The sequence below is a fragment of the Hemitrygon akajei genome, chromosome 8 (genome assembly GCF_048418815.1).
Source record: "Hemitrygon akajei chromosome 8, sHemAka1.3, whole genome shotgun sequence".
Classification (NCBI taxonomy): domain Eukaryota; kingdom Metazoa; phylum Chordata; class Chondrichthyes; order Myliobatiformes; family Dasyatidae; genus Hemitrygon; species Hemitrygon akajei.
This window is the reverse complement of record NC_133131.1, coordinates 102,766,332-102,793,231: the sequence shown is the minus strand read 5'-3', so window position 1 is coordinate 102,793,231 and position 26,900 is coordinate 102,766,332. Positions and strand designations below refer to the sequence as shown.

Sequence of the window (26,900 nt, the reverse complement as noted above, 5' to 3'; positions counted from 1 at the left end):
AAGGACGGTATAGGTGGCGCCACGACAAGATCCTGCTGTCCCTTGCTGACACACCAGAGATGTAAAAAGAGACCAGCTTTCAAAAAGCCATGGGAATTTGCTTGACACAATCAGATCATGGTTGAGCCATCTGCTGCAGGTGTATTTGCATACAGTGTACAATTAGGACAGGCAGTGATGATATCGGTTGGCCCTGTAAAGAAGCTCACTCTATTTTGCTACCAAGGAAATGGATTTGTTTGCTGAATGTACTCTGAATTTTCTCAAAACTCATCTTTTCCTTTTGATATTTTTCCCCTTCCTGACCCTGTGCTGGGTAGCATCAACAAGAACTGTTTGAATCCTTTCAGATCTTCAAAACATTTGTTGTTCCTGTTATGATACCAGCCCCCTCCTTTGTGAGAATTGCAAGAACTCTAGTTAAGGGGGGTCAATGACCCGAGAGAGAGAGCAAGAGAGAGAGAGAGAGACAGGCTGAATAGACACAGGAAATGGAAAGACAGCGACGTGCTGGATACCGCATTCCACTGGGACAAAAGCTGGCGACTGTGGCATTGTTCTCAGGAGACACCTGGGAACTGCAGACGTGCCAACTCACAGGGACATTGTAAAGCCCTCGGGCAAAGTGGGCTGGTTGAGAGAGAGATTGCATCACCTGCAACCTGATTGACACCTGAGATCCCGTGAGGCAGTATAAAGAAGGGTCTGAAAGAGGACGACCCTCAGACGCACCAAGGAGACACCAAGAAGCACGATAACGCTTCCCGTAGGAACGGGAAGCCATTTTGAAATAAGCCACGTGCGTTAAATTCCGAATGCGGGGTTTGTGGCTGGAACCAACGGAAGATCGCTTTTAACTAACAACGGGGAAGATCGCTCCCCTGATTCCACGGATGTAAACGGCAAGTTTTTCCGTTTTATCTCTCTCTCTCTCCAACACGTGAAACCAAAAGAGAAAAGCCTGCAGACTTCAGAGTGACTCTTTATATTTCCAATTGGACTCAGTATTATATACCCTAGACAACGAAAGAGCTTATTTCTGATTGATTATGGTTACACCGGTGTTTTAGATTGAGTTTTGACGATTTGAATGTTTGTATTAACCATACGTTTGTGCCCTTATTGAATAAAACGTTTGAAAATAGTAGCATCCGACTCAGCTGATCCATCTATCTTTGCTGGTAAGTTACCTGGTTACGGGGTTTTCGTAACAAGTGGGGGCTCGTCCGGGATTTGACACCAAAAAGGGGGAGGTCAGTCAATCGGGATTGTAAGTCAAAAAAAAAATAATTTGGATCTGGTACGCAGGTAGCCAGACAGAAAAACCAGCAAAGATGGATGTGTCGGAATTTAGGAGAAACCCGACGGTAGAGGCGCTAGGGAAGGCTACAAAATCAGACTTAGTAAGTTTGGCGCAGGCCTTAGACCTCACAACGGTGATGCCAGCAATGAAAAAGCAGGAAGTGCTAAGGGTCATACAACAGCATTACGTTGGGAAGAAGGTGTTTACAGCTGAGGATTTGGAAAATATTCCCGAAAGGAGATTAGTGAGTGGGACAAATCAGGCAGAGTTGGAGAAAGCAAGGCTGGAACATGAGTTTAAAATAAAGCAGCTAGAAATAGACGCAGCTCAGAAGGCTGCAGAGAGAGAAGCCGAGAGAGAAAGAGAAGCCCAGAGGGCAAGAGAAGCCGAGAGGGAAAGAGAGCAGGTGCTCAAACTAAAGCAGCTAGAAGCAGACGAGAGAGAGAAACAGAGGAACTATGAATTGGAGCTGGACAGGCGGAAACAAGAGCGAAGAACTCAAGGGGGAGAGAAAGAGGGGTTTGATATTAGTCGGGCGTTGAGGTTGGTCCCCCCGTTCGAGGAGACGGATGTTGATAGTTATTTCTTGCTCTTTGAAAAGGTGGCAGAGAATCAGCAGTGGCCCAGAGAGCAATGGGTGGCGTTGTTACAAAGTGTGTTACGAGGAAAAGCACAGCGGGTATATGCCGCGCTGCCCACAGAAAGGGACGGGAATTATGATCAAGTAAAGGAGGCCATTCTCCGAGGTTACGAGTTAGTACCTGAGGCGTATAGACAAAGGTTCCGAAATTTAAAAAGAGGGTGGAATCAAACGTATACCGAGCTAGCCCATGAGAAGGGTGTGCTCTTGAATCGTTGGTGCACAGCTGAAAAGGTGGCCGAGGACTATGGGCGTCTCAGGGAGCTAGTTTTGATTGAGGAATTTAAAAGTTGCGTTCTGGAAGAGATCCGAATGTATTTAAGTGAGAGGACGAATCAGTCCATCTCAGAGATGGCTAGGCTCGCAGATGAATATGCCCTAACCCACAAGACAAAGTTTTCCTCGCCACAAAGTTACCCGAGAGACCGTCGGAATGGTAGGGACAGTCCGCCGGCTAAGGGAGAGACTCCACCGGGAGCTAGCACAAAAAGTGAGGATAACAGACAGGAAACCTGGAGATCTCCTGGTTTAAACTGTTTTAATTGTGGAAAGGTGGGACATATTGCATCAAAGTGCTTTGCTCTGAGAAAGGAGCCAGAGAGGGAGAGAGCAGCGATCCCTATCGGGCGTGCAGTGGTAATCAGGACGTTGACAAGAGGGCCCCAGGTAGATGGAGTACCGGAGGGGCGGGAGACATTTAGTTCCGAAGGAACCGTGTCTTTGAGGGAAGGGGACCCCCCCATCCCTGTACGAATTTGGAGAGACACGGGGGCGGAACTATCGTTAATTAGCCGTAATGTGTTAAATTTCGGCCCTCGGACGGGGGAGGTTGCCCTGAGAGGAATCGGGAACCAGATCACGGTCGTGCCTTTGCATAGGGTCTTTCTCGATTGCGAGTTGGTGTCGGGACCTGTGGAGCTAGGAGTCCTGCCGAAGTTACCGGGGGAGGGCGTGGACCTCCTTTTGGGTAATGACCTCGCGGGTGGGAAGATGGGAACCGCCCTGATAGTTGAGGCCCCGCCCATGGAGTCCCCGAGCTATCGCGCATGCGCGGTCACTCGCAGCCTGTCGAGAGCGGCGACTGGGACCGCGCGCAGTTTGAAATTGGCCCAGACGTTTTTACCGACCCTACACCACGAGGGTTCAGAGGGTGGTAAAACGGAAGGTAGTAAAGTAAAATGGGGTAAGGGTAAGGAGATAGCCCTCCCCTTAGTGAAGAGAAAGGTCCTAGAGGTAGGAAATAAAGATGAGAAACGGATAAAGCTGTTAAAACGTCCAGAGTTGGACGTGGTTGATCTGTCTGGTTTGGCAGAATTGTTTGGAGAAGTTGAGAGTCCTAAAGATGTTCTCGATGGTCCCGAGAGTGAAATGAGGGCAGTCTTAGAGGAGAAGGGTACCCTTGCCGTGGAGAAGTCAGCTGAAATGGCCGAGGAGGTTGTTTCAGCTCGCAGGGTTGCGCCTTCCCCAACGGGGGGCTGCCTAGAGAGTAACTGGAAGGATCGGGGGACGTTAGAATTTGAAAAAGGTACGGGTATTGAAAGCCTGGAAGGGGCCAATGTCCCGTTTGAGTGTGTCCAAGATGGGGGCGCACGTGGTGCGGAACCTGGTAACAGAGCTCAGGGGAAGTCTGAGGTGTTTGATTCAGGGGGACGGGGCGGCCGTCCTCGTGAGTCAGATAGACCTGGTTCGGGGAAAAAGGGGTTAACCTTGGGAAGTGTGAGTTCCCAGAGGGTTGTACAGAAGGGGGTCTTCAGAGTTAATGTGGAGTTTACGAATGGGGAGATAACTGTTGTTGTGGAGGGAGACGGGAAATCTGTAATTCCCAAATCAAAGGAAGAAAATTTAATGTCTGGATTGATGTCAGAAGCAGCAACCAGGCTGCAGAGACAATGGCTTGGTAACACGGTGCCTGCGAATCAATTACAGGTTGATTTGGAATGTAAAGGTGCCCCACACGCTATTGTTATTCAAGAGGGTGCTGTGAAAAGGCAGAATTTGAAATGCTGTCTGAACAAAGCGAGATCGCTTGCGGATCTTAAATTGGAAACTAATAGCATGACGGGTCCTGAAGAGAAAAACGACAAATGGCCTAAAATTAAGGAATTGGGTGGTCTAAGTTTGGAACACGCTGATAAAATAACTCCTATGAAAGGAGCGGGCGAAAGCTTATTTCGCCAGGGTGCCCAAGATCGCCACGAGGGAATTAACCGGAAAAAAGGCGAGGGTTAATGGGGGCACGATTTTTAAAAATAGCAGAAGCCGGTTTTAAGGGATTTTGACAAAGTATGTGAATAATAAAGACAACACCCATGGAAGCTTGACTGTTAAGTTTGAAAGTAGCATAAAAATTTGTCTTTTGCATGAACCTTTGTAGATGTATGTAAGCTAAGATCACACCTCCTTGGTTATGTTGCCGAAGAAAGCAAATAAATAAGGTGGTTATTGAGCTGAAGTTTGATGCTACCAGGCGTTAGTAGGGCACATGAGGTTAAGGTATTAAAGAAAAGGGGCACTGTACTTGTTACCTGTTTAGATGCTGACTTGAATGTATAACTGTATTACTCTGTAGTGAAAAGAAAAGCTTCTGTATTGTATTAGATTCAAAATTTCTGTAAGACTGTACCACTCTGGGTTTTAACCGCTGGTAAAAACCTTTTTAAGAGGGGAGGTGTTATGATACCAGCCCCCTCCTTTGTGAGAATTGCAAGAACTCTAGTTAAGGGGGGTCAATGACCCGAGAGAGAGAGCAAGAGAGAGAGAGAGAGACAGGCTGAATAGACACAGGAAATGGAAAGACAGCGACGTGCTGGATACCGCATTCCACTGGGACAAAAGCTGGCGACTGTGGCATTGTTCTCAGGAGACACCTGGGAACTGCAGACGTGCCAACTCACAGGGACATTGTAAAGCCCTCGGGCAAAGTGGGCTGGTTGAGAGAGAGATTGCATCACCTGCAACCTGATTGACACCTGAGATCCCGTGAGGCAGTATAAAGAAGGGTCTGAAAGAGGACGACCCTCAGACGCACCAAGGAGACACCAAGAAGCACGATAACGCTTCCCGTAGGAACGGGAAGCCATTTTGAAATAAGCCACGTGCGTTAAATTCCGAATGCGGGGTTTGTGGCTGGAACCAACGGAAGATCGCTTTTAACTAACAACGGGGAAGATCGCTCCCCTGATTCCACGGATGTAAACGGCAAGTTTTTCCGTTTTATCTCTCTCTCTCTCCAACACGTGAAACCAAAAGAGAAAAGCCTGCAGACTTCAGAGTGACTCTTTATATTTCCAATTGGACTCAGTATTATATACCCTAGACAACGAAAGAGCTTATTTCTGATTGATTATGGTTACACCGGTGTTTTAGATTGAGTTTTGACGATTTGAATGTTTGTATTAACCATACGTTTGTGCCCTTATTGAATAAAACGTTTGAAAATAGTAGCATCCGACTCAGCTGATCCATCTATCTTTGCTGGTAAGTTACCTGGTTACGGGGTTTTCGTAACATTCCTTTTGGGACATTCCCTTCCACCCTTTCATTTCCACCATCCCCATCCTTACTGCTCTTAAATGATCTTACAAATAATTTTTCTTTAATGCAATGAACAGTTTGTATCTGAATCCTGTTGATGATTGTGTTGGCGCGTGGCCTAGTGGGCAACCTGAAGGTCACTGGTTCGAGCCTCAGCTGAGGCAGCGTGTTTGTGTCCTTGAGCAAGGCACTTAACAACACATTGCTCTGCGACATCACCGGTGCCAAGCTGCATGGGTCCTAGTGCCCTTCCATCGGTGACGTGGAGAGGAGAAGGTCTGCAGCTTGGGCAACTGCCGGTCTCCCATACAACCCTGCCCTGGCGGTGCCCTGGAAACTCCAGGCACAGATCCATGGTCTCTCGAGACCGACGGATGCCACCACCTGTTGATGAACTAACATAAAAAAATTGAAATTCCACTCTTTATACGCTGACTTTTGAAACACTGTGTTAAGAGTAAAAAAAATGCAGCTACTATACTCCCCCTCTTCCCCCCTCCCCCTCTCCCCCCCTCCTCTCCCTCTCCCCCTCCTCCTCTCCCCCTCACCCCTGCTGGGGACAATGACAGCAGATCGCATGGTCCTCTGCCCTGGGTTGCTCTTTCAAATTGCCCCTGGGTACAGCCCATCTTAGTGTCAGCTTCAAGTTGCATCACCAGCTGTTCTTCGGCTGGCCTCTGTTATGCTTTCCCTGGATATTCTGTTAGCGCTTGGTACTTCGTGTCCTATCCATCCCCACCTTCTTTCCGTTGTAAGACATTGATTGGCCCTTTGACTTCCTCAGACTTCCAGCTTTCACCTCATGACTTCATATGCCTTTTAGGCAAAGATCCTTTCTCTCCCAAGGATGAGGTCTTTTGGAACTACTGTTGGCTCTGGGTGGGTTTATGGAATGGGATTGTTAGCCCCATGCCCAATGCTACTTTTGCAGGCAGGCTTGGGATCATCCTTGGCAGAGTTGCAACTATTATGCACTAATCTCTTGTCACCTGGTTGATAATGTGACTTATTTTCCTTCTGAAAATATCATCATTATTTACTGTTGCAGGTGGATAAGCTGGCAGATTTGTACAACATTCATCTTCGCACTGGCTGCTTTTGTAACACTGGAAGCTGTCAGCAACACATAGGAATCAGTAATGAAGATGTCAAAAAGAATCTGAAGGTTAGTATGGACTGCATATTTCAGATCACAACACTTTTATAGCCTTAGAATCGGTGTTCATTAGCAAGGATTTGTAATTATGAAACTAGATGGAAACATTTATTTCCTTACATATCATCACAGCAGAAGGTGTTCATAATTAATCCTCCTGCAGGAGCTCGGCTATGCTGTCAAAACAGTTTGCTTGATCTTCAGGCAGCACAACATTAATCTTTAATACCATGTGCTTGATTGATTTTGCTTTCAGAAAATCCTTCAAAGGAAACAACAGAAATATTATGATCTGCGCTAGAAATAGTGGAATATAAAATAATCCCAATTCCTATCATTCGTATGTCTGCATTTTATGATATTTTCCAGCTATTGTTCATGTGTGGTAACTTTATTTTTCCATGATCCGGGTATCAGGGGCAGGGTCAGCATATGTTCCACCCCTAGCTGAGCTCGAAGAAAATTGTCAGCTGCTACCTTAAGCTATTGAGGGCCTTCTGGTGAAAATGCTGAAGGAATTCAAAAATCTCAACCAAGTTTCTTTTTCAAGTTAGAGTAGCATGAGACTTAGAAGGTAGCTGTAGGCAGTCGTGCAGCCTTGTACCAGCTGCTCTTGTTTCTCCTGGTGGTAGAGGTTACAGATTTGGGAAATGCTATTGGAGTAGTTTTGTGCACAAGAAATAATTTTTCTTCTTCCAATAGTGGAGAGTCTATACCCAGTTAAGACTAGAAAATTGCCAGAAATTCTGCAATTTCACTTAATAATTTTAAAACATCGTATGAAGAGTAAGGGTATATGTTATTAAAAGTGGAAGCAGAATTAAATCTTTTACTTTCCTTTGTCTGATCATGTGAAAATTTCCCGCAGTGTAACACACAGGAAGTATGTGTAAGTAAGCAGACAGTGTATGGCTAAAGGAAATTGAATTGTGTTGCTTGTATTGTCCATTTGCAAACACTTCTTCACCCTGCAGAGATGTGTGATGTGCTCATCCCTTTGGAATTAGATTTGAGCCCATTATCAGAGACAAAGTTTCCACTACTGAGTAATAGCTATGGAATTAATATAGTATCCTGAGTTGAGTTAAATTGATTCATTATCAGAAGCAGGTGAAATTGTTTTTCAGAATGCTAATTGCTTAAAATTATTTCCAACAGGCAGGCCATGTCTGTGGAGATACCTTGGATATGATTGATGGCCGCCCTACTGGTTCAGTCCGAATATCCTATGGCTATATGTCAACATTTGATGATGCACAAACATTTTTAAAATTTGTTATAGATTGTTTTGTTAAGCAGCCAGTTTGTTTTGACAAAGACACCCTGTTGAAATTAAATCAGTGTAGGACAATTAAAAACAAAAATGAATCATGGACTGAGAATTTTACAGACAAGAAAATCATCCCAGTAAGGGAAGTCACTTCGGAAATTGCTGGAACACATTCCCATGGAGCTGAAGTTCCTCTTTATCAGCACTGTTCACCCAATCCATCAGAGTGGAATAAAAACCCAGGAACATCTATTGGCAGTGCACTAGTGACTCTTACAAACATCTACTTGTATCCAATCAAGTCCTGCGCCGCTGTTGAGGTGAGTATTGATTTATTTTATAAGTAAATAGTGTGCTGGTATTGTGAAGATGGATGATTGACAATCAGTGTATTGCTTTCATTAATGTTTATAATGCAAACTAGAAGTACTTTTTGCATTAGGACCATTCATAGTCCTGTTGACATAGAACAACAAAACCGCTTCCTCTTAAGGCCAGAAATTTTTATTTAGCGTATTTTTGGTTCTGCTTGACATTATTCCTCCAAGTTCCCATTTTTGGTGCCAAAGGTAAGATCAGCATTTTATTGGTAGCCAAAATGCTGCAGCACAATGCTTTAACTTTCCATATTCTTGTTCACCAAGAGTGCCTGACAAACATGAAAATGAGCTTAGTTTCCACTGTGAAGGACAGACATGAGTAATTCTTAATTGACAATAGCTGTTTTCCACTACTTGAAGTATTAGCTCCTATAATTGTATAAGTTGAAAGATTTTGCCTTAACTTTGCAGAAGTTATGTAGGATGCCTGTGTACTTGTACAACAATCTATTATATGTAAAGCTTTATTGTATAAACTGTGAATGAAATTAGTTGTGTTCTGGCCTCTCGAGACATAGATAATTTTGTATTAAGATAATTTTCTGATACACAAACTGTTTATTATACCATTTCCTGTGCAGGTCAGCTTTGATTCGATTTGAAGCACATGGTGGGAAAACACACATCTCTATCCATTCTTTATTTGCCCATGAAACAGCAATATCTTTTCACATTCAAAATCTCATTAAAAACTCTGAAGAAAGCTTCTATTGGGTGATTTTTGAGAAGTTGTTTAACTCACTGCATAGCTTTGTAGATAGACACAGCAAAGGCAGTAGAGTGTAAAGATACCTCATCTTCAAAGACATCACCGGTGGACTGGAGATGTATCTGATCGCTGTAAACGATAATGCCAGCTTCTGACACAAACAGCGCTGATCGCCAAGACTTGCGGAATGTGGCTCATCAGTCGCATCTTTGCAACACTCGAAACAAACCACAGTTAGCATAGTTGCAGCATGAGCTCACTACCGTCTAGCAGGAGATAGAGAAGCATATCTGCATGGACATCCAGACTGAAAAGCAGCTTATTCCTCAGGGCTGTCATGCAACTGAACAATGTCCCCTCTCGCCCAACCCATACTTCATAGGCACTGTGGACAATTTAGAAAAAAATTACATGGACTTAATTCAGAGATTCAAAGTACATTTATTATCAAAGTCTATGTGCAGCATACAACCCTGAAATTCGTTTTCCTCACAGGCAGCCATGAAACAAAGAGCCATGGAACCAAACCGGTTAAAGAAAATCATCAAACCTTCCCTCCCCCAACGTGCAATAAAATTGTGCAAACTGCAGTAAAAAAGAGCGATAACACAGAATGTAAAACACAACATCAAACGGTATATTTCTGTTCAGCTCAGTGTTGATTATCAAGTCAGTATCCAGGGACTCTTCATGTTAAGACACTTGTGGATGGGATTTCCCACTCCCTAAAGAAAAACATGAGCAGTGGCAGCAGTGATGTTCTTTCCTTCAGGATCTTAAAGGCTTGAAATTCCAAGAACCTACACAGCAATTCTGCTACCTACAGCCCAAAAGAAAGAGGTCTTCAACTTGGGTGATATGTAACTAACACTATTGCTGTTGTTAAATACCTGAAGGTCACAGACACTGTTGGGTATAGTGAAGTTGGATTGAATCTGGGCAAGACGAGGGTTTGCTTCCAAACCAGATCTCACCATACCAAGGCTTGACTTGGTGCTACTGTTCTAGCAATTGAGATGGCAGAGATGATAACCGAAGAGCTGGACACAGAATTCGATGATATCATTTTTTGTCAACAGCAGAGTTGTGTTTGGCTATATATTTAATGAAGCAGAGATTCTGTGTTTATGTGTGTAATAGGATCCAATGTATTAAGCAATCAACTCAGAAGAGCCGATGTAACTAAGTTCTTACTGATCTCAACACATACTGATCATGCCCCAAGAGGGCTCTAAGGTAATCAGCTTTCTCTCTGCTCATGGTTAACTGGCCCAGGATCTCTTGCTGATTCCCAACAGGAATATAGTCAGCAGGAAACTTTTGACTCAGCTGATCCTGAGGTAGATGTAGAAATACATCCTCAATTGTTAACCAACATCACTCATTTATCACTGCTCCAACTTGGCAGTGCATGCTTTGAGTGTTTTTCAAGCTGTGAACCACTTACCAAAGCAATTGTCCAGCTCTCACATGTCGCTCATTCCCCTACAGGAGTAGCCAAAGGCAGCCTCTGTGGTGGTTGGCACATTTGTGTGCAACTTCTCAGTGCAGAGCAACTGAATCAGGCTGGATCACAAAGCAGAAAACTCTCCCAAAACTTAGTCCCCTTGTAAACTCTGTCCCTTTCTTGATTCTGAGGGACTACTGCAAGTTGGAGTATTAAGGAGGCAAAACTCACTTCAGTGAAAACTCACCCATTCGCCATTCTGGGTAAACATCATGTCACCTTTCTGCACATTAGACATTACCACAAGCAAATATGTCTTTAAGGCCAGCATTTTCAAAGTGAGTGTGGTTAAAGACCATGAGGTAAGACTGTTTTCAGGATGAATCTCTGAGATTATCCTTCTTTTTCTGAAGATTTGGTGAAGTGATCACTTGACTTTTAACTTGAATAGTTTGGTTTGACATCCTGTGGATGTTAGGTGGGGAGTATTCTGGCCTCTAGAGCACTCATTTTCTATTAACTTCACTTCCGATCCATAAGCTGTTCTTTATACCACTTACTGCGCGGGTTAGTTTTGATTTGATTTGAAGCACATGGTAGAAAGACACCTGTCTCCATCCATTATTTATTTGCCCTTGAAGCAGCAATATCTCTTCACAAGTAAGAAATCTCATTATAAACCCTGAAGAAAGCCTCCATCTTGGATGGTTTTAGAGAAGTTGTTTAACTCACTACATACCTGTGTGGATACACAGATAGAGGTTGTGACAACAGGTCTACAGTGGATGCATCTCACTGGCTCGCCACTCAGCCTGGGATCACCTGGACAATAGCAATACCTATGTCAGGCTGCTGTTTGTTGATTTAAGTTTGTAATCGATAAACCACAACCTGACGTAGGTATTGCTTCATGTCATCATTACTAATGAACAAGCTTCAAAACCTGGGCCTCTGTACCTCCCTTGGCAAATGGATTCTTGACTTCTTCATTGTAAGACCACAGTCAGTACATCTCCTCTTCACAGACAATTAACACAGGCCCACTTTTAGAGTGGCATGGTAGTGTAACAGTGAGCACAACACTTTACAGTGCTAGCTGTAAGATTGGGGTTCGATTCCTGCTGCTGTCTGTAAGGAGTTTGTTTGTTCTTTTCGTAACTACTTGGGTTTCCTCTGGGTTTTCTCCCACATTCTAAAGACGTACAGTTAGGGTTAGAGAGTAGTGGGCATGCTATGTTGGCATCAGAAACATGGCCACACTTGTGGACTGCTCAGCACAATCCTCACTGGTTTGATTTGATGGGAACGACACTTTTCCTGTACGTTTTGATGTACGTGTGACAAATAAAGCCAGTCTTTAAAAAAAAATTAGGATGTGTGCTTAACCCACTGCTTTACTTTGACTACACTCGTCTCTGATAGCAGGGTACAGCTTAAATGCTATCTATAAATTTGCTGATGACACCACTGTTGTCGGAATCTCAGACGGTAATGAAGAGGTGTACGGGATCGAGATAGATCAGGTAATTTAGTGGTTTTGCAACAAGAGCATTGCACTCAACTTCAGTAAGTCCAAAGAATTGATAGTGGACTTCAGGAAGAGGAAGTTGAGAGAACATATACCAATCCTCATTGAGAGATCATCAGTGAGGTGAGTAGCTTCAGGTTCTTGGGCATCAGCACCTCTAAAGATCTATCCTCGGTTTAACATTTTGATGCAATCGTGAAGAATGCACACCAGTGACTAATCTTCATTCGAAATTTGAGAAGCTTTGATATATCACCAAAGACTATCAATTTTCTATGGATGTACCATGGAGAGTATTCTGGTATGGAGACTCCAATGCACACGATCAAAAGAGACAGCAGAGGGTTGTTGACTTAGCCAGCTTAATCACGGGCATAACCCTCCCTACCATCAAGGACACTTTCAAAGGATGGTGGCTGAACAATGTGGCATTCATCATGAAGGCCCCTCATCAGCTGGGACATACCTTCTTCCTATTACTAGCATTAAGAAGGAGGTACAGGGGCCTGAAGACTGACTCTTAACATCTTAGGAACTGCTTCTTCCCCTCTGCCGATGGATTTCTGAATGGTCCATGAACACTACCCTATTCCTCTTTTGCACTATTTATTTATTTATTATTATATCTTATAGTAATTTTTTATGTCTCGCAGTGTGCTGCTGCCACAACACAACAGAGTTCATGGCATACAGGTATGTCAGTGATAATGAACCTGATTCTGATTCTGTTGACTGGAATAGCATTACTAATGGGATCTTATTTGTAAATGATCCTTAGGAAAACAGCTTCTCATGCTCATTATAGCAGCTTTCAAGTCAAATCCTTTAAATCATACCTGCAATTGACAAAAGTCTTTGCAAAACCCATGGTTATTGAATTTTGTTTGTAGCCGTTCAAAAGCCAACCTGGTACATTTCTGTGGGTAGCAATTATGCTTTCAGTAATTTTTGTTCTACATGTTGATTATTTTACCCAGATTTCTGTATTAGTTCCATTTTTGCTTCTCAATGAAGATCATTCAAGTTGATGTGTTTTGAAGTAGTGATCAGAAATGTTAGGAGGATCATGTAGTTACGAGATGGTGAATCAGCTTCCATCTTCAAGAGTGGAGATCGCATTGGCAATGTTTTTGCCTGCAACAAAAACTACATTAACATACTGTACTCATGCTCATACACTGACAGATATATGCAAGATTAACTGTAGTAGACATGGTTTCTCAGAGCCACCCATTCAGTGCTTATTATACAGGAAAGAAGGCATCCTTGTGTGATTTGCAAACTTGAGGAAATCTGCAGATGCTGGAAATTCAAGCAATACACACAAAATGCTGGTGGAACGCAGCAGGCTAGGCAGCATCTATAGGAAGAAGCGCTGTCGACGTTTCGGGCTCAGACCCTTCGTCAGGCCTAACTGAAATGAAAGATAGTAAGAGATTTGAAAGTAGGAGGGGGAGGGGGAAATCCAAAATGATAGGAGAAGACCGGAGGGGGGGGGGGTGAAATCAAGAGCTGGAAAGGTGATTGGCAAAAGGGATACAGAGCTGGAGAAGGGAAAGGATCATGGGATGGGAGGCCTAGGGAGAAAGAACAGGGGAGGGGAGCACCAGAGGGAGATGGAGAACAGGCAAAGAGTGATGGGCATAGAGAGAGAAAAAAGGGGGGGAAATAAATAAATCTAGGATGGGGTAAGAAGGGGAGGAGGGGCATTAACGGAAGTTAGAGAAGTCAATGTTGATGCTATCAGGTTGGAGGCTACCCAAACGGTATATAAGGTATTGTTCCTCCAACCTGAGTGTGGCTTCATCTTGACAGTGAAGGAGGCCATGGATAGACATATCAGAATGGGAATGGGACGTGGAATTAAAATGTGTGGCCACTGTGAGATCCTGCTTTCTCTGGCAGACAGAGCATAGGTGTTCAGCGAAATGCTCTCCCAGTCTGTGTCTTTTCCTATCATTTCGGATCTCTTACTGTCTTTTATTTCAGTTAGTCCTTGTGTGATTTGCAATGCCTGCTGCTTGCCGGCAAAAATTTATGCAATTAGACTATTCCAAGAAAGAATGTGAAAGGAAATTCTAGGGTAGTGGTTGGCTACATTCTTGGGTGCAGGAACAGCAGAAAGATAGCTGCACCATAAAAGCATAGGTGCATCCCACAAAATAGGTAAATGCATGTAGGGGCTGTTATAGCCAGTTGTTGCCTGAAACCTGGCTTCACTTGAGGATGTCTTCCACTTGTAACCAATTGGATTCCTTCATTGAATAGCAGAGAAGATAGGACACCATGTGATTTCAGTACACATTAAGGTTAGGTTAACACTTAAGCCTGAAATTTCCCTTGGTTTTAATTTTCTTCTGCTAATTTCAAGTACTTTCAGCACTTAAAGGGTTTTTAGCTTGGTAAATGCTCGGTCCTTCCTGCTGTCACCACTTCTTCTGTAGTTCTTTAATTTTCTATGAGCTTTTTTTAACTCCAAGTTTGTTTCCCATCATTTATTACCTTCTGGCATTTGAATGTGTGAGGAAGCCTTTGCCCATTGCTTTCAGTACAAGTAAGTAGCATCCTTAATTTGACCATATAAAATTAGTCCACTCCATCATGGGTACTAGTCTCTGTAGAATCCAAGACATCTTCAAAGAGCAGTGCCTCAGAAATGCAATGTCCATCATTAAGGATCCCACCATCTAGGACATGCTGTCTTCTCATTATTACCATCAGGAAGGAGGTACAGGAGCATGAAGACACACACTCAGTGATTCAGCTTTTTCTCCTCCGCCGTCCGATTTTTAAATGGACATTGAACCCATAAACACTACCTCACTACTTTTTAAAAAAATACTGTTTCGCACTACTTACTTTAACTATTTAATATACACGTATACTTGTTGTAATTCAGTTTTTTTCTATATTTATCATGTATTTTATTGTACTGCTGCCACGAAGTTAACAAATTTCACAACATATGCCAGTGATATCAAACCTGATTCTGATCAGTCTTGTTAAGGGTTGTTATCTTCTTGTGGTCAAACACTAGCCAAGAGAGGCGTGTAGCTGTTGAAAGGTTAAACGTTGATGCAATAGCTGAATGGAGATCAGTGGAGATGCATTCTGCTGCTCACAACTCTGATTTCAGTCGGCAGCTACAGGGGGAGATTTAAAGGCAGAATATGCTAGAAAAGCTTAGCAAGTCAAGTAGCATCTGTGTAGTGTTTCCAGAATTTTCTATTGTTATTGCAGATTTCTTGCACCAACACCTTTTTGTCAAATGCAGAGGAAGCAGCTGTATGTATAGATGCAAATACTTTCCACATTGGCAGGTTTGCCATTTAAACTGTATGCAGTCTCAAAGAGCAAAAGAAGTTCATTTAGACCCAAGAGATGTGGCAAATGCTGGAAACCAAGCAACACACACAAATGCTTGAGGAACTCAGCACGTCAGGCAGCATCTATGGAGGAAGATCCTTCATCGTGACTGGAAAAGGAGGCAAAAGCCAGAACTCTGCCCACTTTCTTTCCAGTCCTGATGAAGCATCTTGGCCTGAAACTTTGACTGTTCATTTTCAGAGTCAGATTCAGAATCAGGTTTAATATCACTGGCATAGGTCGTGAAATTTGTTGTCTTTGCAGCAGCTGCACAAAGCAATACCTAATAAAAAAAAAACTGAAAAAAATTGCCTCCATAAATACTGCCTGATCTGCTGAGTTCCTCCAGTATTTTATGTGAAGGAGTCTCACACCAATTTTGATTAGGGCCTTGTGCAGAAATTGGAGCCCATACTCAGCAATAACCAGACAGTGATCACTCATGGCCTAACAGTATTATAGTGTCTTGCAGCTTGTGTATAGCTTAACTGGTATAATTTTAAGTGGTATAAAATTTCATAGAAGTATCAGATTATGTCGTACAATTATATGGGGGGGGGGGAATGTTGGTTAATAAATCAATTTGAAAGCATCTTTACTTAAGCTAGTAAATCCAGTACGGTGAATTCCAGTTAAAATACCACTTACTTGGGACAACTCTTAAAGAACAAAAATAAATCAAGAAAATAGCCGGGATTCCCTTCATTTATTTGGGACACTATGTCTCTTAATTGGTGTAGGAGACTGTTGCAAACACTTTTGAACTAACGTCCGTCTCATGCATGTCATGTGACTGTTGGACACTACACTGTGCTTAAAGTGAACAGTTTTTAATAGTGCCTCTTGTGTGTTTGTGTTCAAAAAGCAGTGGTTTTTCTTTTGCTGATAGTTGGTGGGTAATATCAGTAAGACAATTCAGAGCTGGTTTGCTCACTGTGGTTTCAAGCTTTCAGAACTGGAGATGCCAGAAACAGCTGGGACTGAAAATGAAACTATTTCACTGCCTCAACAAGTTAGGAGCTACAAGGTATCAACAGTCATCTTGAATGTTACAATTGAATGGAAGATTTTGGGGATACAGTCGCCAAAGGCACTGTTTGAAGGCAGTTCACCATCTGCACCAGGTGTCTGTGCCGATTTTGTTCATTTACCATCAATCAAAAGCTGTCGGCATACACTGGATAAATTCCATGAAAGATAACAATTAGGAACTAATACAGTTTTATAGTACTGTATTAATTTTGTAGTGTTCTAATTTATTCTGTTTCATTAAATACATAATTTGTTTCTCAGTTAAATTGTAGTTTGTCTTTTCATACCTTTTTAACTATTATGATGATACTTTTATAATTGGGGCAGTTGTTTAATTGGGCCAAAATGTACAGGCCCTGATGTGTCCCAATTAACTGCAGATATCCACTGTATTTCACAATTACGTGTTGTTAAACATTTCATTACTTCCACACTTCAGTGATAAAGAATATTCAGGCTGATTATCTTTGAACAATTACTTCGTATTCCCACAAACACTGTCTCATATGTCAGTTTGATGAGTAAGGTTTGAAAAGTAATTGAAAAGTTTGATTAATATATTCAAATTCAAAAGAGACCTATTTACATTATAAAGAATTATTTTCATTTAATAATTCATGGGGAGAAGTGACATGACATTTTAAAAACTCTTGACACAGGCTCATTTGGATCTTCCTCTTTGATGATTTTAATTGCTTCTTTCCCACATTTAATGATGTAGATAGAATAGAATACTGTAGGATTATTTTGTGTGATCAGAGAATAAATTAGTTCAATAGCCCAGATGTACCTGGGGTGCGATCTGCCATGATAACCCACGGTAAAGGTGAATACCTGCATTTTATTGCGCAAGACATTTATTTCTAAAAAGCATTTTTATTTCTCTAACTATATTCATGCCATTCAGCTGGTTCACTTGTATTTAAGAACAAAGGCTGCAAATAAGACCTATTTCAAGGTTTGCCAAAAGCAATTAGTAGTGTTCTGCTTGAACTAATCCCACTTTTTTATTATTTATTATCTTCAGCTTTTAACCATGACATTTTAATCATGTCCAGATTCCTTTTAGCCCTATAATCTTGGCTTAAGGAATGTTTTGCTATCATATATTGCTTGCCTGAGAATAAGGTAGATTCTTGTTTGAATAACATAAACGGTGAATGATGGCAATACTGAATGAAGAATTTAGATAAAGCAAATTTTTGCAATAAAACAGCTGTTATCTACAAAGCAGGTTTTAAGGTGGCTCCTGATTTGGTACATGGGAAAAATAGAGCCATAATGATAAATCATAAAGGATGCTTGAATAGATACCTTAAAGAGAAAAAGCTGTTTATAACGGTTTCTGCATCCAAATCGGCAAAATATATAAAGCAAAGACAAAGCTTATTTATGTCTTTTGAGTTTTTAGTATTTCTTGTCATTGTCATTTATATCCAGTATTTCTTTCATATTTCACAATTTTTGGCATTTGTTTTTAGGTTTTCTGTCTGCAGTATATTACAGGACAAAAAATGAATGGAAGAACCCTGCCAATTCCCACAGTTATCTTGACTATACCTTTCCTACCTTGTCTCCTGTAAAAATGCTATTCACTTTTCTCAGTTCCTTTGTCTCCACCGCATCTGTTCCCAGTATGCGGATTTCCTTTCCAGGGCATTAGAGATGTCCTCCTTCTTAAAAGACCCGTGTTTCCCTTCCTCCACCATTGATGCTGACCTCGCCCACATCTCCATTTCCCAAACATCTGCACTCACCCCATCTTCCCGGCACCGTAACAACGATGGGGTTCCTCTTGTTCCTACTTAGTACAGCTTGAGACTCTGCATCCAACACGTCATCCTCTGCAACATTTGCCATCTCCAAAGGGATCCTACCACCAAACAGACCTTTACCTCCTCCCCCTCCACTTTCCGCAGGGATCGCTCCCTCCATGATTTTCTTGTCCACTCAGCCATTCCCTCTAATCTCCCTCCCAGCACTTAACCCTGCAAGCAGCCAAAGTCCTACGCCTGCCTATTTACCCCCTCCTAGGGTTGTCTATTGTGTCCGATGCTTCCGATGTGGTCTTCCCTACATTAGTGACACCCCTACATAAGTTGGGGTTCTGCTTTGTTGAGCATTTCCGTTCTATCCACCGAAAGTGTAACTTCCCAAACATTTTAATTCTGATTCTCATCTCCGTTCCTACATGTCGGTCCATGGCTTCCTCTTGTGCCACGATGAGGCCATCGGCAGGGTGGAGGAGCACGGCCTTGTATTCTGTCTGCATAGCCTCCAATCTGATGGCATGAATTTGATTTCTCCTTCTGGTTTAAAAAAAAATCCCTACACCTTCCCTCTTCTTCAATTCCTCACTCTGGCCTCTTGCCTCTTCTCACCTGCCTATCACCTACCCCTGGGTCCTTTATTCTTTCCCTTTCTTCTATGGACCTACTGTTCTCTCTTATCAGTCAAGTCAAGACACTTTTATTGTCATTTTGACCATAACTGCTGGTACAGTACATAGTAAAAATGGGACAGCGTTTTTCAGGACCATGGTGTTACATGACACAGTATAAAAACTAGACTGAACTATGTAAAAAAAAAACAACACAGAGAAAGCTACACTAGACTACAGACCTACACAGGACTGCATAAAGTGCACAAAAACAGTGCAGGCATTACAGTAAATAATAAACAGGACAATAGGGCAAGGTGTCAGTCCAGGCTTCGGGTATTGAGGAGTCTGATAGCTTGAGGGAAGAAACTGTTACATAGTCTGGCCGAGAGAACCTGAATGCTTCGGAGCCTTTTCCCAGACGGCAGGGGGGAGAAGAGATTGTATGAGGGGTGCATGGGGTCCTTCATAATGCTGTTTCCTTTGCGGATGCAGCGTGTAGTGTAAATGTCCGTGATGGCGGGAAGAGAGACCCCAATGATCTTGTCAGCTGACCTCACTATCCGCTGCAGGGTCTTGCGATCCGAGATGGTGTTATTTCCGAACCAGGCAGTGATGCACTGCTCAGGACGCTCTCGATACAACCCCTGTGGAATGTGATGAGGATGGGGGTTGGGAGATGGACTTCCCTCAGCTTTCGCAGAAAGTAGAGACACTGCTGGGCTTTCTTTGCTATGGAGCTGGTGTTGAGGGACCAGGTGAGATTCTCCATCAGGTGAACACCAAGAAATTTGGTGCTCTTTACGATCTCTACCGAGGAGCTGTCGATGTTCAGCGGGGAGTGGTCGCTCCGTGCCCTCCTGAAGTCAACAACCATCTCTTTTGTTTTGTTCACATTAAGAATCAGGTTGTTGGCTCTGCACCAGTCCGATAGCCACTGCACCTCCTCTCTGTAAGCTGACTCGTCGTTCTTGCTGATGAGACCCACCACGGTCGTGTCATCGGCGAACTTGATGATGTGGTTCAAGCTGTGTGTTGCAGCACAGTCATGGGTCAGCAGAGTGAACAGCAGTGGACTGATCACGCAGCCCTGGGGAGCCCCCGTGCTCAGTGTGATGGTGTTGGAGATGCTGCTCCCGATCTGGACTGACTGAGATCTCCCAGTCAGGAAGTCTAGGATCCAGTTGCAGACGGAGGTGTTCAGGCCCAGTAGGCTCAGCTTTCCAATCAGTTTCTGAGGGATGATTGTGTTGAATGCTGAACTGAAGTCTATGAACAGCATCCGAACGTATGTGTCTTTTTTGTCCAGGTGGGTTAGGGCTAGGTGGAGGGTAGTGGTAATGGCATCATCTGTTGAGTAGTTGGGACGGTACACAAACTGCAGGGGGTCCAGTGAGGGGGGCAGTAGGGTCTTGATATGCCTCATGACGAGCCTCTGGAAACACTTCATGATGATGGATGTAAGTGCAACGGGACGGTAGTCATTTAGACAGGACACTGAAGACTTCTTCAGCATGGGGACGATGGTGGCGGCCGTGAAGCATGTTGGAATGGTGACGCTGCTCAGGGAGATGTTGAAGCTGTCAGTGAGAACATCTGCTAGTTGGTCTGTACATCCTCCGAGCACTGTACCAGGGATGTTGTCTGGTCCAGCAGCCTTCCGTGCGTTGACCCTGCACAGGGTTCTTCTCACATCGGCCACGGAGAGACACAGCACCTGGTCATTTGTAGGAGGGGTGGACTTCCTCACCGCCACGTCATTTTCTGCCTCAAACTGGGCGTAGAAGTTATTCAGCGAATCTGGGAGGGAGGCATCACCTGCACAGTCAGGTGATGTTGTCCTGTAATTGGTGATGTCCTGGATGCCCTACCACATGCAGCTCATGTCGCCGCTGTCCTGGAAGTGGCTGTGGATTAGCTGGGCGTGTGCACACTTTGCCCCTCTGATGGCTCGGGACAGTTTGGCCCTTGCTGTTGTTAGGGCTGCCTTGTCGTCTGCTCTGAAGGCGGGATCGCGGGTCCTCAGCGGTGCAAGCACCTCCGCGGTCATCCATGGCTTCTGGTTAGCGCATATAGTGATGGTCTTGGACAGAGTAACATCATCAATGCACTTGCTGATGTAGCTGGTCACTGATGCTGTGTACTCCTCTAAGTTGATAGAGTCGCCATTGGTTGCAGCCTCCCTGAACATGTGCCAGTCAGTGTTCTCAAAGCAGTCTTGAAGAGCAGAGATGGCTCCTGCTGGCCAGGTTTTCACCTGCTTCTGAACTGGTCTGGAGCGCCTGATGAGCAGTCTGTATGCTGGAATTAGCATAACAGAGTCGTGGTCTGAGTAACCGAGGTGTGGGCAGGGCTCCGGCCGGTACCCGTCGGGGATGTTTGTGTAAACCAGGTCCAACACATTCTCCCCTCTCGTTGCAAAGTCCACATACTGATGGAATTTGAGGAGCACTGACTTAAGGTACGCGTGGTTAAAATCACCGGCGACAATAAACAGACCATCAGGGTGTGCGTTCTGCAGTTTGCCAATAGCCCCGTACAGTTCAGAGAGCGCCTCCTTAGCATTAGCGCTTTGAGTAATGTAGATACCGAATATAAGGACAGAGGTGAATTCCTGTGGCAAATAAAATGGTCTGCATCTAGCAGCCACAAACTCCACTAGCGATGAGCAGTGTCTGGAAACCAGCACAGAGTTCTTACACCATTCCGTGTTGATGTAAACACACACGCCACCACCGTGAGTCTTACCGGAGAGAGCTGCATCCCTGTCCACTCGAAACAAGGCTAGCCCGTCTATCAGATTCCTTTCTCTCTAGCCCTTTACCTTTCCTACCCACCTAGCTTCACCTATTACCTTCTAGTTATCCTTCTTCCCCTCCCCCCAGCTTTTTATTCTGGCATCTTCCCCCTCCCTTTCCAGTCCTGAAGAAGGGTGTCAGCCTGAAATGTCAACTGTTTATTAATTTCCATAGCTGCTGCCTGACCTGCTGAGTCCCTCTAGCATTTTTGTGTGTGTTGCTGTGGAAGATACTATTCTTGTGTCCACGCAAGCTCAATTTCAATTGAATAGGTATGTGGGGATATGGAGGGATATGGTCCAGGTGCAGGTCGTTAGGAGTAGGCAGTTAAAATTGTTTTTAACTAGATGGGCCAAAAGGCCTTTTTCTGTGCTGTACTCCTCCATGATTGTCTGACTCTTATTCTCTATTATTATTCTGATTCATGCCAAGTAATGTTAATCCATCATCTCCACTATTTGCTTAAATGATTGACCTGGTAGAAATTCCATAGATGCTGGCTGACTTGCTGAATTCTTCTGGCATTTGTGTGTGTTCAAGATTTCCAGCATCTTCAGAATCTGTTGTGTTTATGATTTGCTGCATTTGTTTATTTACTGTTGTTTTATTCTGTCCATGTTCATTGTGTTATTTTAATGCCTATAACCTCTCGGCAATACACATGGTCCTTTGCTGCATTTGCTGACAGACTGTGGTATGCAGATGACCTGTAGAATTTGTGGATATTAAATTCTGATGTAGAGCCACTTTAGTAATCTTGTTGTGATATACGCATTGATAAAAGATAGAAAGCATATATCTAATTAACGAAAACCATAGAACTGTTATACAGTAGGTTGACAATCACTAGAAATAGCAAGATGTGTGACTTTTCTTTGGACTTTTCATTAACAAATTGGGAAATTGTGGAAAAAACATTTTTTTCTAACTTTGGATGCTTTTCCCTATCTGCCTTACATTTTGAACATTTTTAAAATTCTTAACCTGTTTGTTTCTGCCAGTTTTCTTTGCATCTTTCTTGTAATGGAGGGAATGGCTGACCTCAGGCGATCCTTTGAACTCTCAAACAGCAGGGTGATGAAAGCCTCATTTAAAATGGCAGATGAAGAAACTAAGAGCAAGGTGGACAGGCTGAAAGAACTGTAGACCTTCAAAATAGAGGAAAGAAACTTGTTCCATTAGCCGCACCAGCTGAGAACAAGATGGAGGAATTAGAACTGGAGCTTGGGCCGTAAGGCAGTGAAAGACCTCAATCCCACATCTCAATGGTTCAATTTCATATCAGAGAATGTATACAGTATACAACCTGAAATTCTTACTCTTTGTAGACATCCACGAAACAGGAAAAAACCAAAGAATGAATGATAGAAAACATTAGAACCCCGAAGCTCCCCCCCACGCACAAACAGCAGCAAAAGTACACACCCTCCCCTCCTTCTCCTCCTCCCACATCCTTCAGCAAAAGCAACAACGCCCACCACCTACCATGCAAGCAGTAGCAAAGCCCCCAGAGATGATGATCTCTGTACTCTATTTAAAGCTACTGTCCATCCCAACACTACGAGATCTCAGATAGGTTCTCTCTCTCACTACCAAGGGACAGAGGGATATCACTTCTGCAACAACGAGTGGGAAGGCTTAACAGCTTGCTGTTGCAATGTTACAATCTGCCACGTTGCTTGTCTGTGAGTTCCCCTGACTCAAGGACCAGCAGGCTCTCTCATCATTGTGAGAGAGAGGAAAAATGGCTCGAGTGCAGGGGCTTCTTTCATACACTGCCTGCTTGCTGTCTCAATGTTTCAATCTCCTGCAATGCTTCAGTCAGTGACATCAGTGAGGAATCGGGTCACCTACAGGGCTGCACCTGGAGATATGGGAACGTCAGGCCGCTCATCGAGTTCCGAGAGCGAGAACCCACCACCTGTGAAGAACCTTAGGTTGAGTTGCAGCTGTAGATCATGGACTCCAACAGGACCCCAGCCACCTTGAAAAAGAAAAAAAGAGTCAAGGGAAGAGAAGAATTAAACTGTTTCACAAGCGAACTGGAAAAAGTTGCCCAGGTACGCAAGAACCTCTGATGCTATTTTTAGCTCCTCCTACACCTATTTTTTTAAAACTCTGATCTATATGCAGAATGGAGATCTTGGGAATTTCAAAAATGAGTCAGCTTTGCCTGTCAAGGCTTGAGCATCGAGGAATTGCAGGGAACCAAACAATTCAACTCTTGACTCCAGTAGAATAAACTGTGGGAGAAGCATCAGATCATCACTGCCCTTCCATTTAAGTGTGGCCTCTATCCAATGAAGTGCAGCAGAAGCCACAGCAGAGCATATTAAAACATCCAGGTGTTGCAGTATCACCAATGAAACTCTGGGCACATTTCTAAGGGCAATCTCACTGCATAGAGAAGGTGTACCAAGCTTCACAGTAAGATTGTTAAATGCTTGAACCAGCCAATATGGATGGATGCTATTTATCAGACTACAGTTTTGGTCTCAGGATGGAGACCTGTGGAAACCAGAGCTTATCTTTGAATTAAAATGAAAAGGTAGCAGTTGCTGATGAGTTATTTGAGTACAAAGACAACAACCTATCCATGTGAAGTTGTTGAGGAAACAGTCAGATTAGGCAAAGGTGAGTCAGTGGATTTTTTATTTTATTAAGTGCAATTGTGAACAATAGCCAGATCAGAAATGCTGATCAAGTCAACTAGTTCCCAAAGAGAAATCTGATAGGCCAATCAGATGGTTCACTGCTGCAATAGAACACAATAAAATCATATGCACAATTAAGAAACATTAAAAAGTAGTAGAAATACTGGAGTCATGATGAAGTCTGCTGGAGAGAGTCATTTATACATATGCTGTCCTCCATAACTCAAAGAGATTGAAGGATAAGGTTGCAGGGTAACAAAATGTGGCGTGAGAACTTGGAACTTAAAAACTAATCCCTACCGGGAGAAAACAACACCTGTTCTTTCCGCACTGTTCTCCAGCAGTTTAAGGACTAAGTCTAGCCAGAACATAACTCACAAGTGCTCTTGAAAGTCGGGCATTAACCCTACCTACTTGTTAACTTGGATTTTCAGAAGGCCTTTGACAAGGTGCCGCACATGAGGCTGCTTAACAAAATAAGAGCCCATGGTACCACAAGAATGATACTAGCATGGATAGAAGATTGACTGATTGGCAGGAGGCAAGGAGTGGAAATAAAGGGAGCATTTTCTGGTATCCTCAGAGGTCAGTGTAAATGTGGAGAGGATGTTTCCTACATTGGGGAAGTCTAGGACTAGAGGGCACAGTCTCAGAATAGAGGGACATCCATTTAGAACAGAGATTAAGAGGAATTGCTGAGGGTGGTGAATCTGTGGAATTCATTGCCATAGATGGCTGTGGAGGCCAAGTCATTTGTTGTATTTAAAGTGGGGGCTGGTAAGTTTGAGATTAATCAGACTTCTGACACTAATCTCCCAATTTGGAATGGTGGAGTGGAGGGGTTGGGCTGGAGTGCCTCAGGAGTGAAAACGTAATGGTCAGAAAGCAGAGTGCTGTAGTCAGATACTGCTGTAATGTTGAACATGCCTGAGGTATATCATTATGCTATATGACAAATACAAAAGAGACCTGTAGATAATGAGAGCTGAATAAGATCTGCAAGATGCCCTTTGCTGTCTTTTTTCAGAGTCTCTGATGTTCTTTTCAGAATAAGTAAGCTATGGAAGATTCATATTGTTGGCTGTAAAGGCAAATTACAAAGAAGTTCTCAAGAAGGAAAGGAATTTTGAAATTGCAAATTATTTAAAAATAAAATGGTCCATGGAAAACATAATAACTCCCACTGGTCCACACTGAATTGGGGGCATTTGGTGGACACTGTCGCTCTTTAAAAGTGTTATAGTAACCAACCAATCTCCTAAAAGCAGATAGAAAAAGTTAATGTCTGCAGTTTCCCTCTTAAGTTACAATTCCATCTGGGATAGAATTTTCCCATTCATTTTACAGAATTTGAACCAACATTTATCTAGCACTTTAGGAAAAGCTGTTCAACTATTCTTGCTTTCCTGTATTACTCAGTTTCAATTACACTGTATAGCAAATATGCTTATCTCAATTTACTTTAAATGTTTTCATTAAACATTTCTACTAAATTGTTTTTTTTTATATAATTAAAGGTGTATAACTGTGGTGCTTGTGTTTTGTTTTTTAAATCTTCTTTTGCTTGAAGAAAATAAAAGGGGCCCACTACCATCATTTCCCCCCCAGTGGAATGAGGTAGAGAGGTGAGAAGCGATGGTGAAGTCTGCTGGGTCAAATTTCAATTATACTATTTGAGATGGAAGAAAGCCTCTTGCTTTCTTAATTTAATGAAGAACTTCCCCTCATCTAGGCAATATGTCATGAAGACAAATAGGATAGAAAAATATGTAATTATACATGCTTAATTATATATGCTATTATATAATTATACATATAACAAATTGGGAAGTTGAAGGAAAAAATAGATTGGAAGCAGAGAAAGGTATTCAGTCTTATAAAATGGTCAATTAAATTGGATGTCAGATGCTAATTTTGATTGTTCACAGTTAACTCTACTATGATGCATTAGTCATCTTTACTACTGTAATAGAATGTTTAATGCATCACATCACATTTTGAGCTGATTTCTCACAATACTCAGCATCCCATAAAGAATTTTCAGCTATTACCAATGAGATTTGAAAGATCCGGTAACCTGTGTATGGTTTTATCTCAGCTTTATTTAAAACAAATACTTTTCAGGTTAAAGTGTGCTTGCCTGGGTGCAGCACCACATGATAGATTAAGGGAAATCAAGGATAAGAATAATTTGTAGGGCTGACGGTTTTGAGAATCTTCTCCAAGCCTGTGCTGAGCTAAACCCAGTATAAGCATGACAGTACCTGTCCAAATGAATTGGAGACATCATCTCCTGGAAGTCAGTTATGATGTACTTAGATTTTTTAAATGTATTTTGAAATTTTTGACAATTATGAGATGAATGTTACTCAGTTGTTATGAAGACATTTAATGGCCCTGATCACAACTTAGTATACAAGCTGATTGGAGGCTACAGGCCAGCCAGTATGCTTGTATGACTGAACAGGGATGAAAGCTCATCAACTCCCTCAACATCCAAAAAGTGAAGAGAAAGACTGCAGGACATGGGCTCTCTATCAGCATGTATAGAAGGTGGTTCCAGCACCTAGCCATGGAGCAGCTGTGTGCCACACTGCTCCTCCAACCCATTCAGTGCCAGCTCTCACAGGCTGTTTCTGCATGGGTCAGTGCTGAGCCAGGGCTGGCTGAGTGCAGGAATTCGTGCTAGGTTGACAGCACACT

At 43.0% G+C, this 26,900-nt stretch overlaps 1 protein-coding gene across 4 annotated transcripts in view; it reads left to right on the top strand.

Annotated features, from left to right (window-relative positions):
* mocos (molybdenum cofactor sulfurase) overlaps positions 1 to 26,900 on the top strand; it is a 135,750-nt gene that overhangs the window by 60,690 nt on the left and 48,160 nt on the right. For all 4 annotated transcript variants that reach the window (XM_073054297.1, XM_073054296.1, XM_073054298.1 and 1 more), the window contains 2 exons: positions 6,526 to 6,642; positions 7,792 to 8,223. In XM_073054297.1, coding sequence (XP_072910398.1) covers positions 6,526 to 6,642; positions 7,792 to 8,223 — 549 coding nt within the window. The remainder of the gene's footprint in view (positions 1 to 6,525; positions 6,643 to 7,791; positions 8,224 to 26,900) is intronic.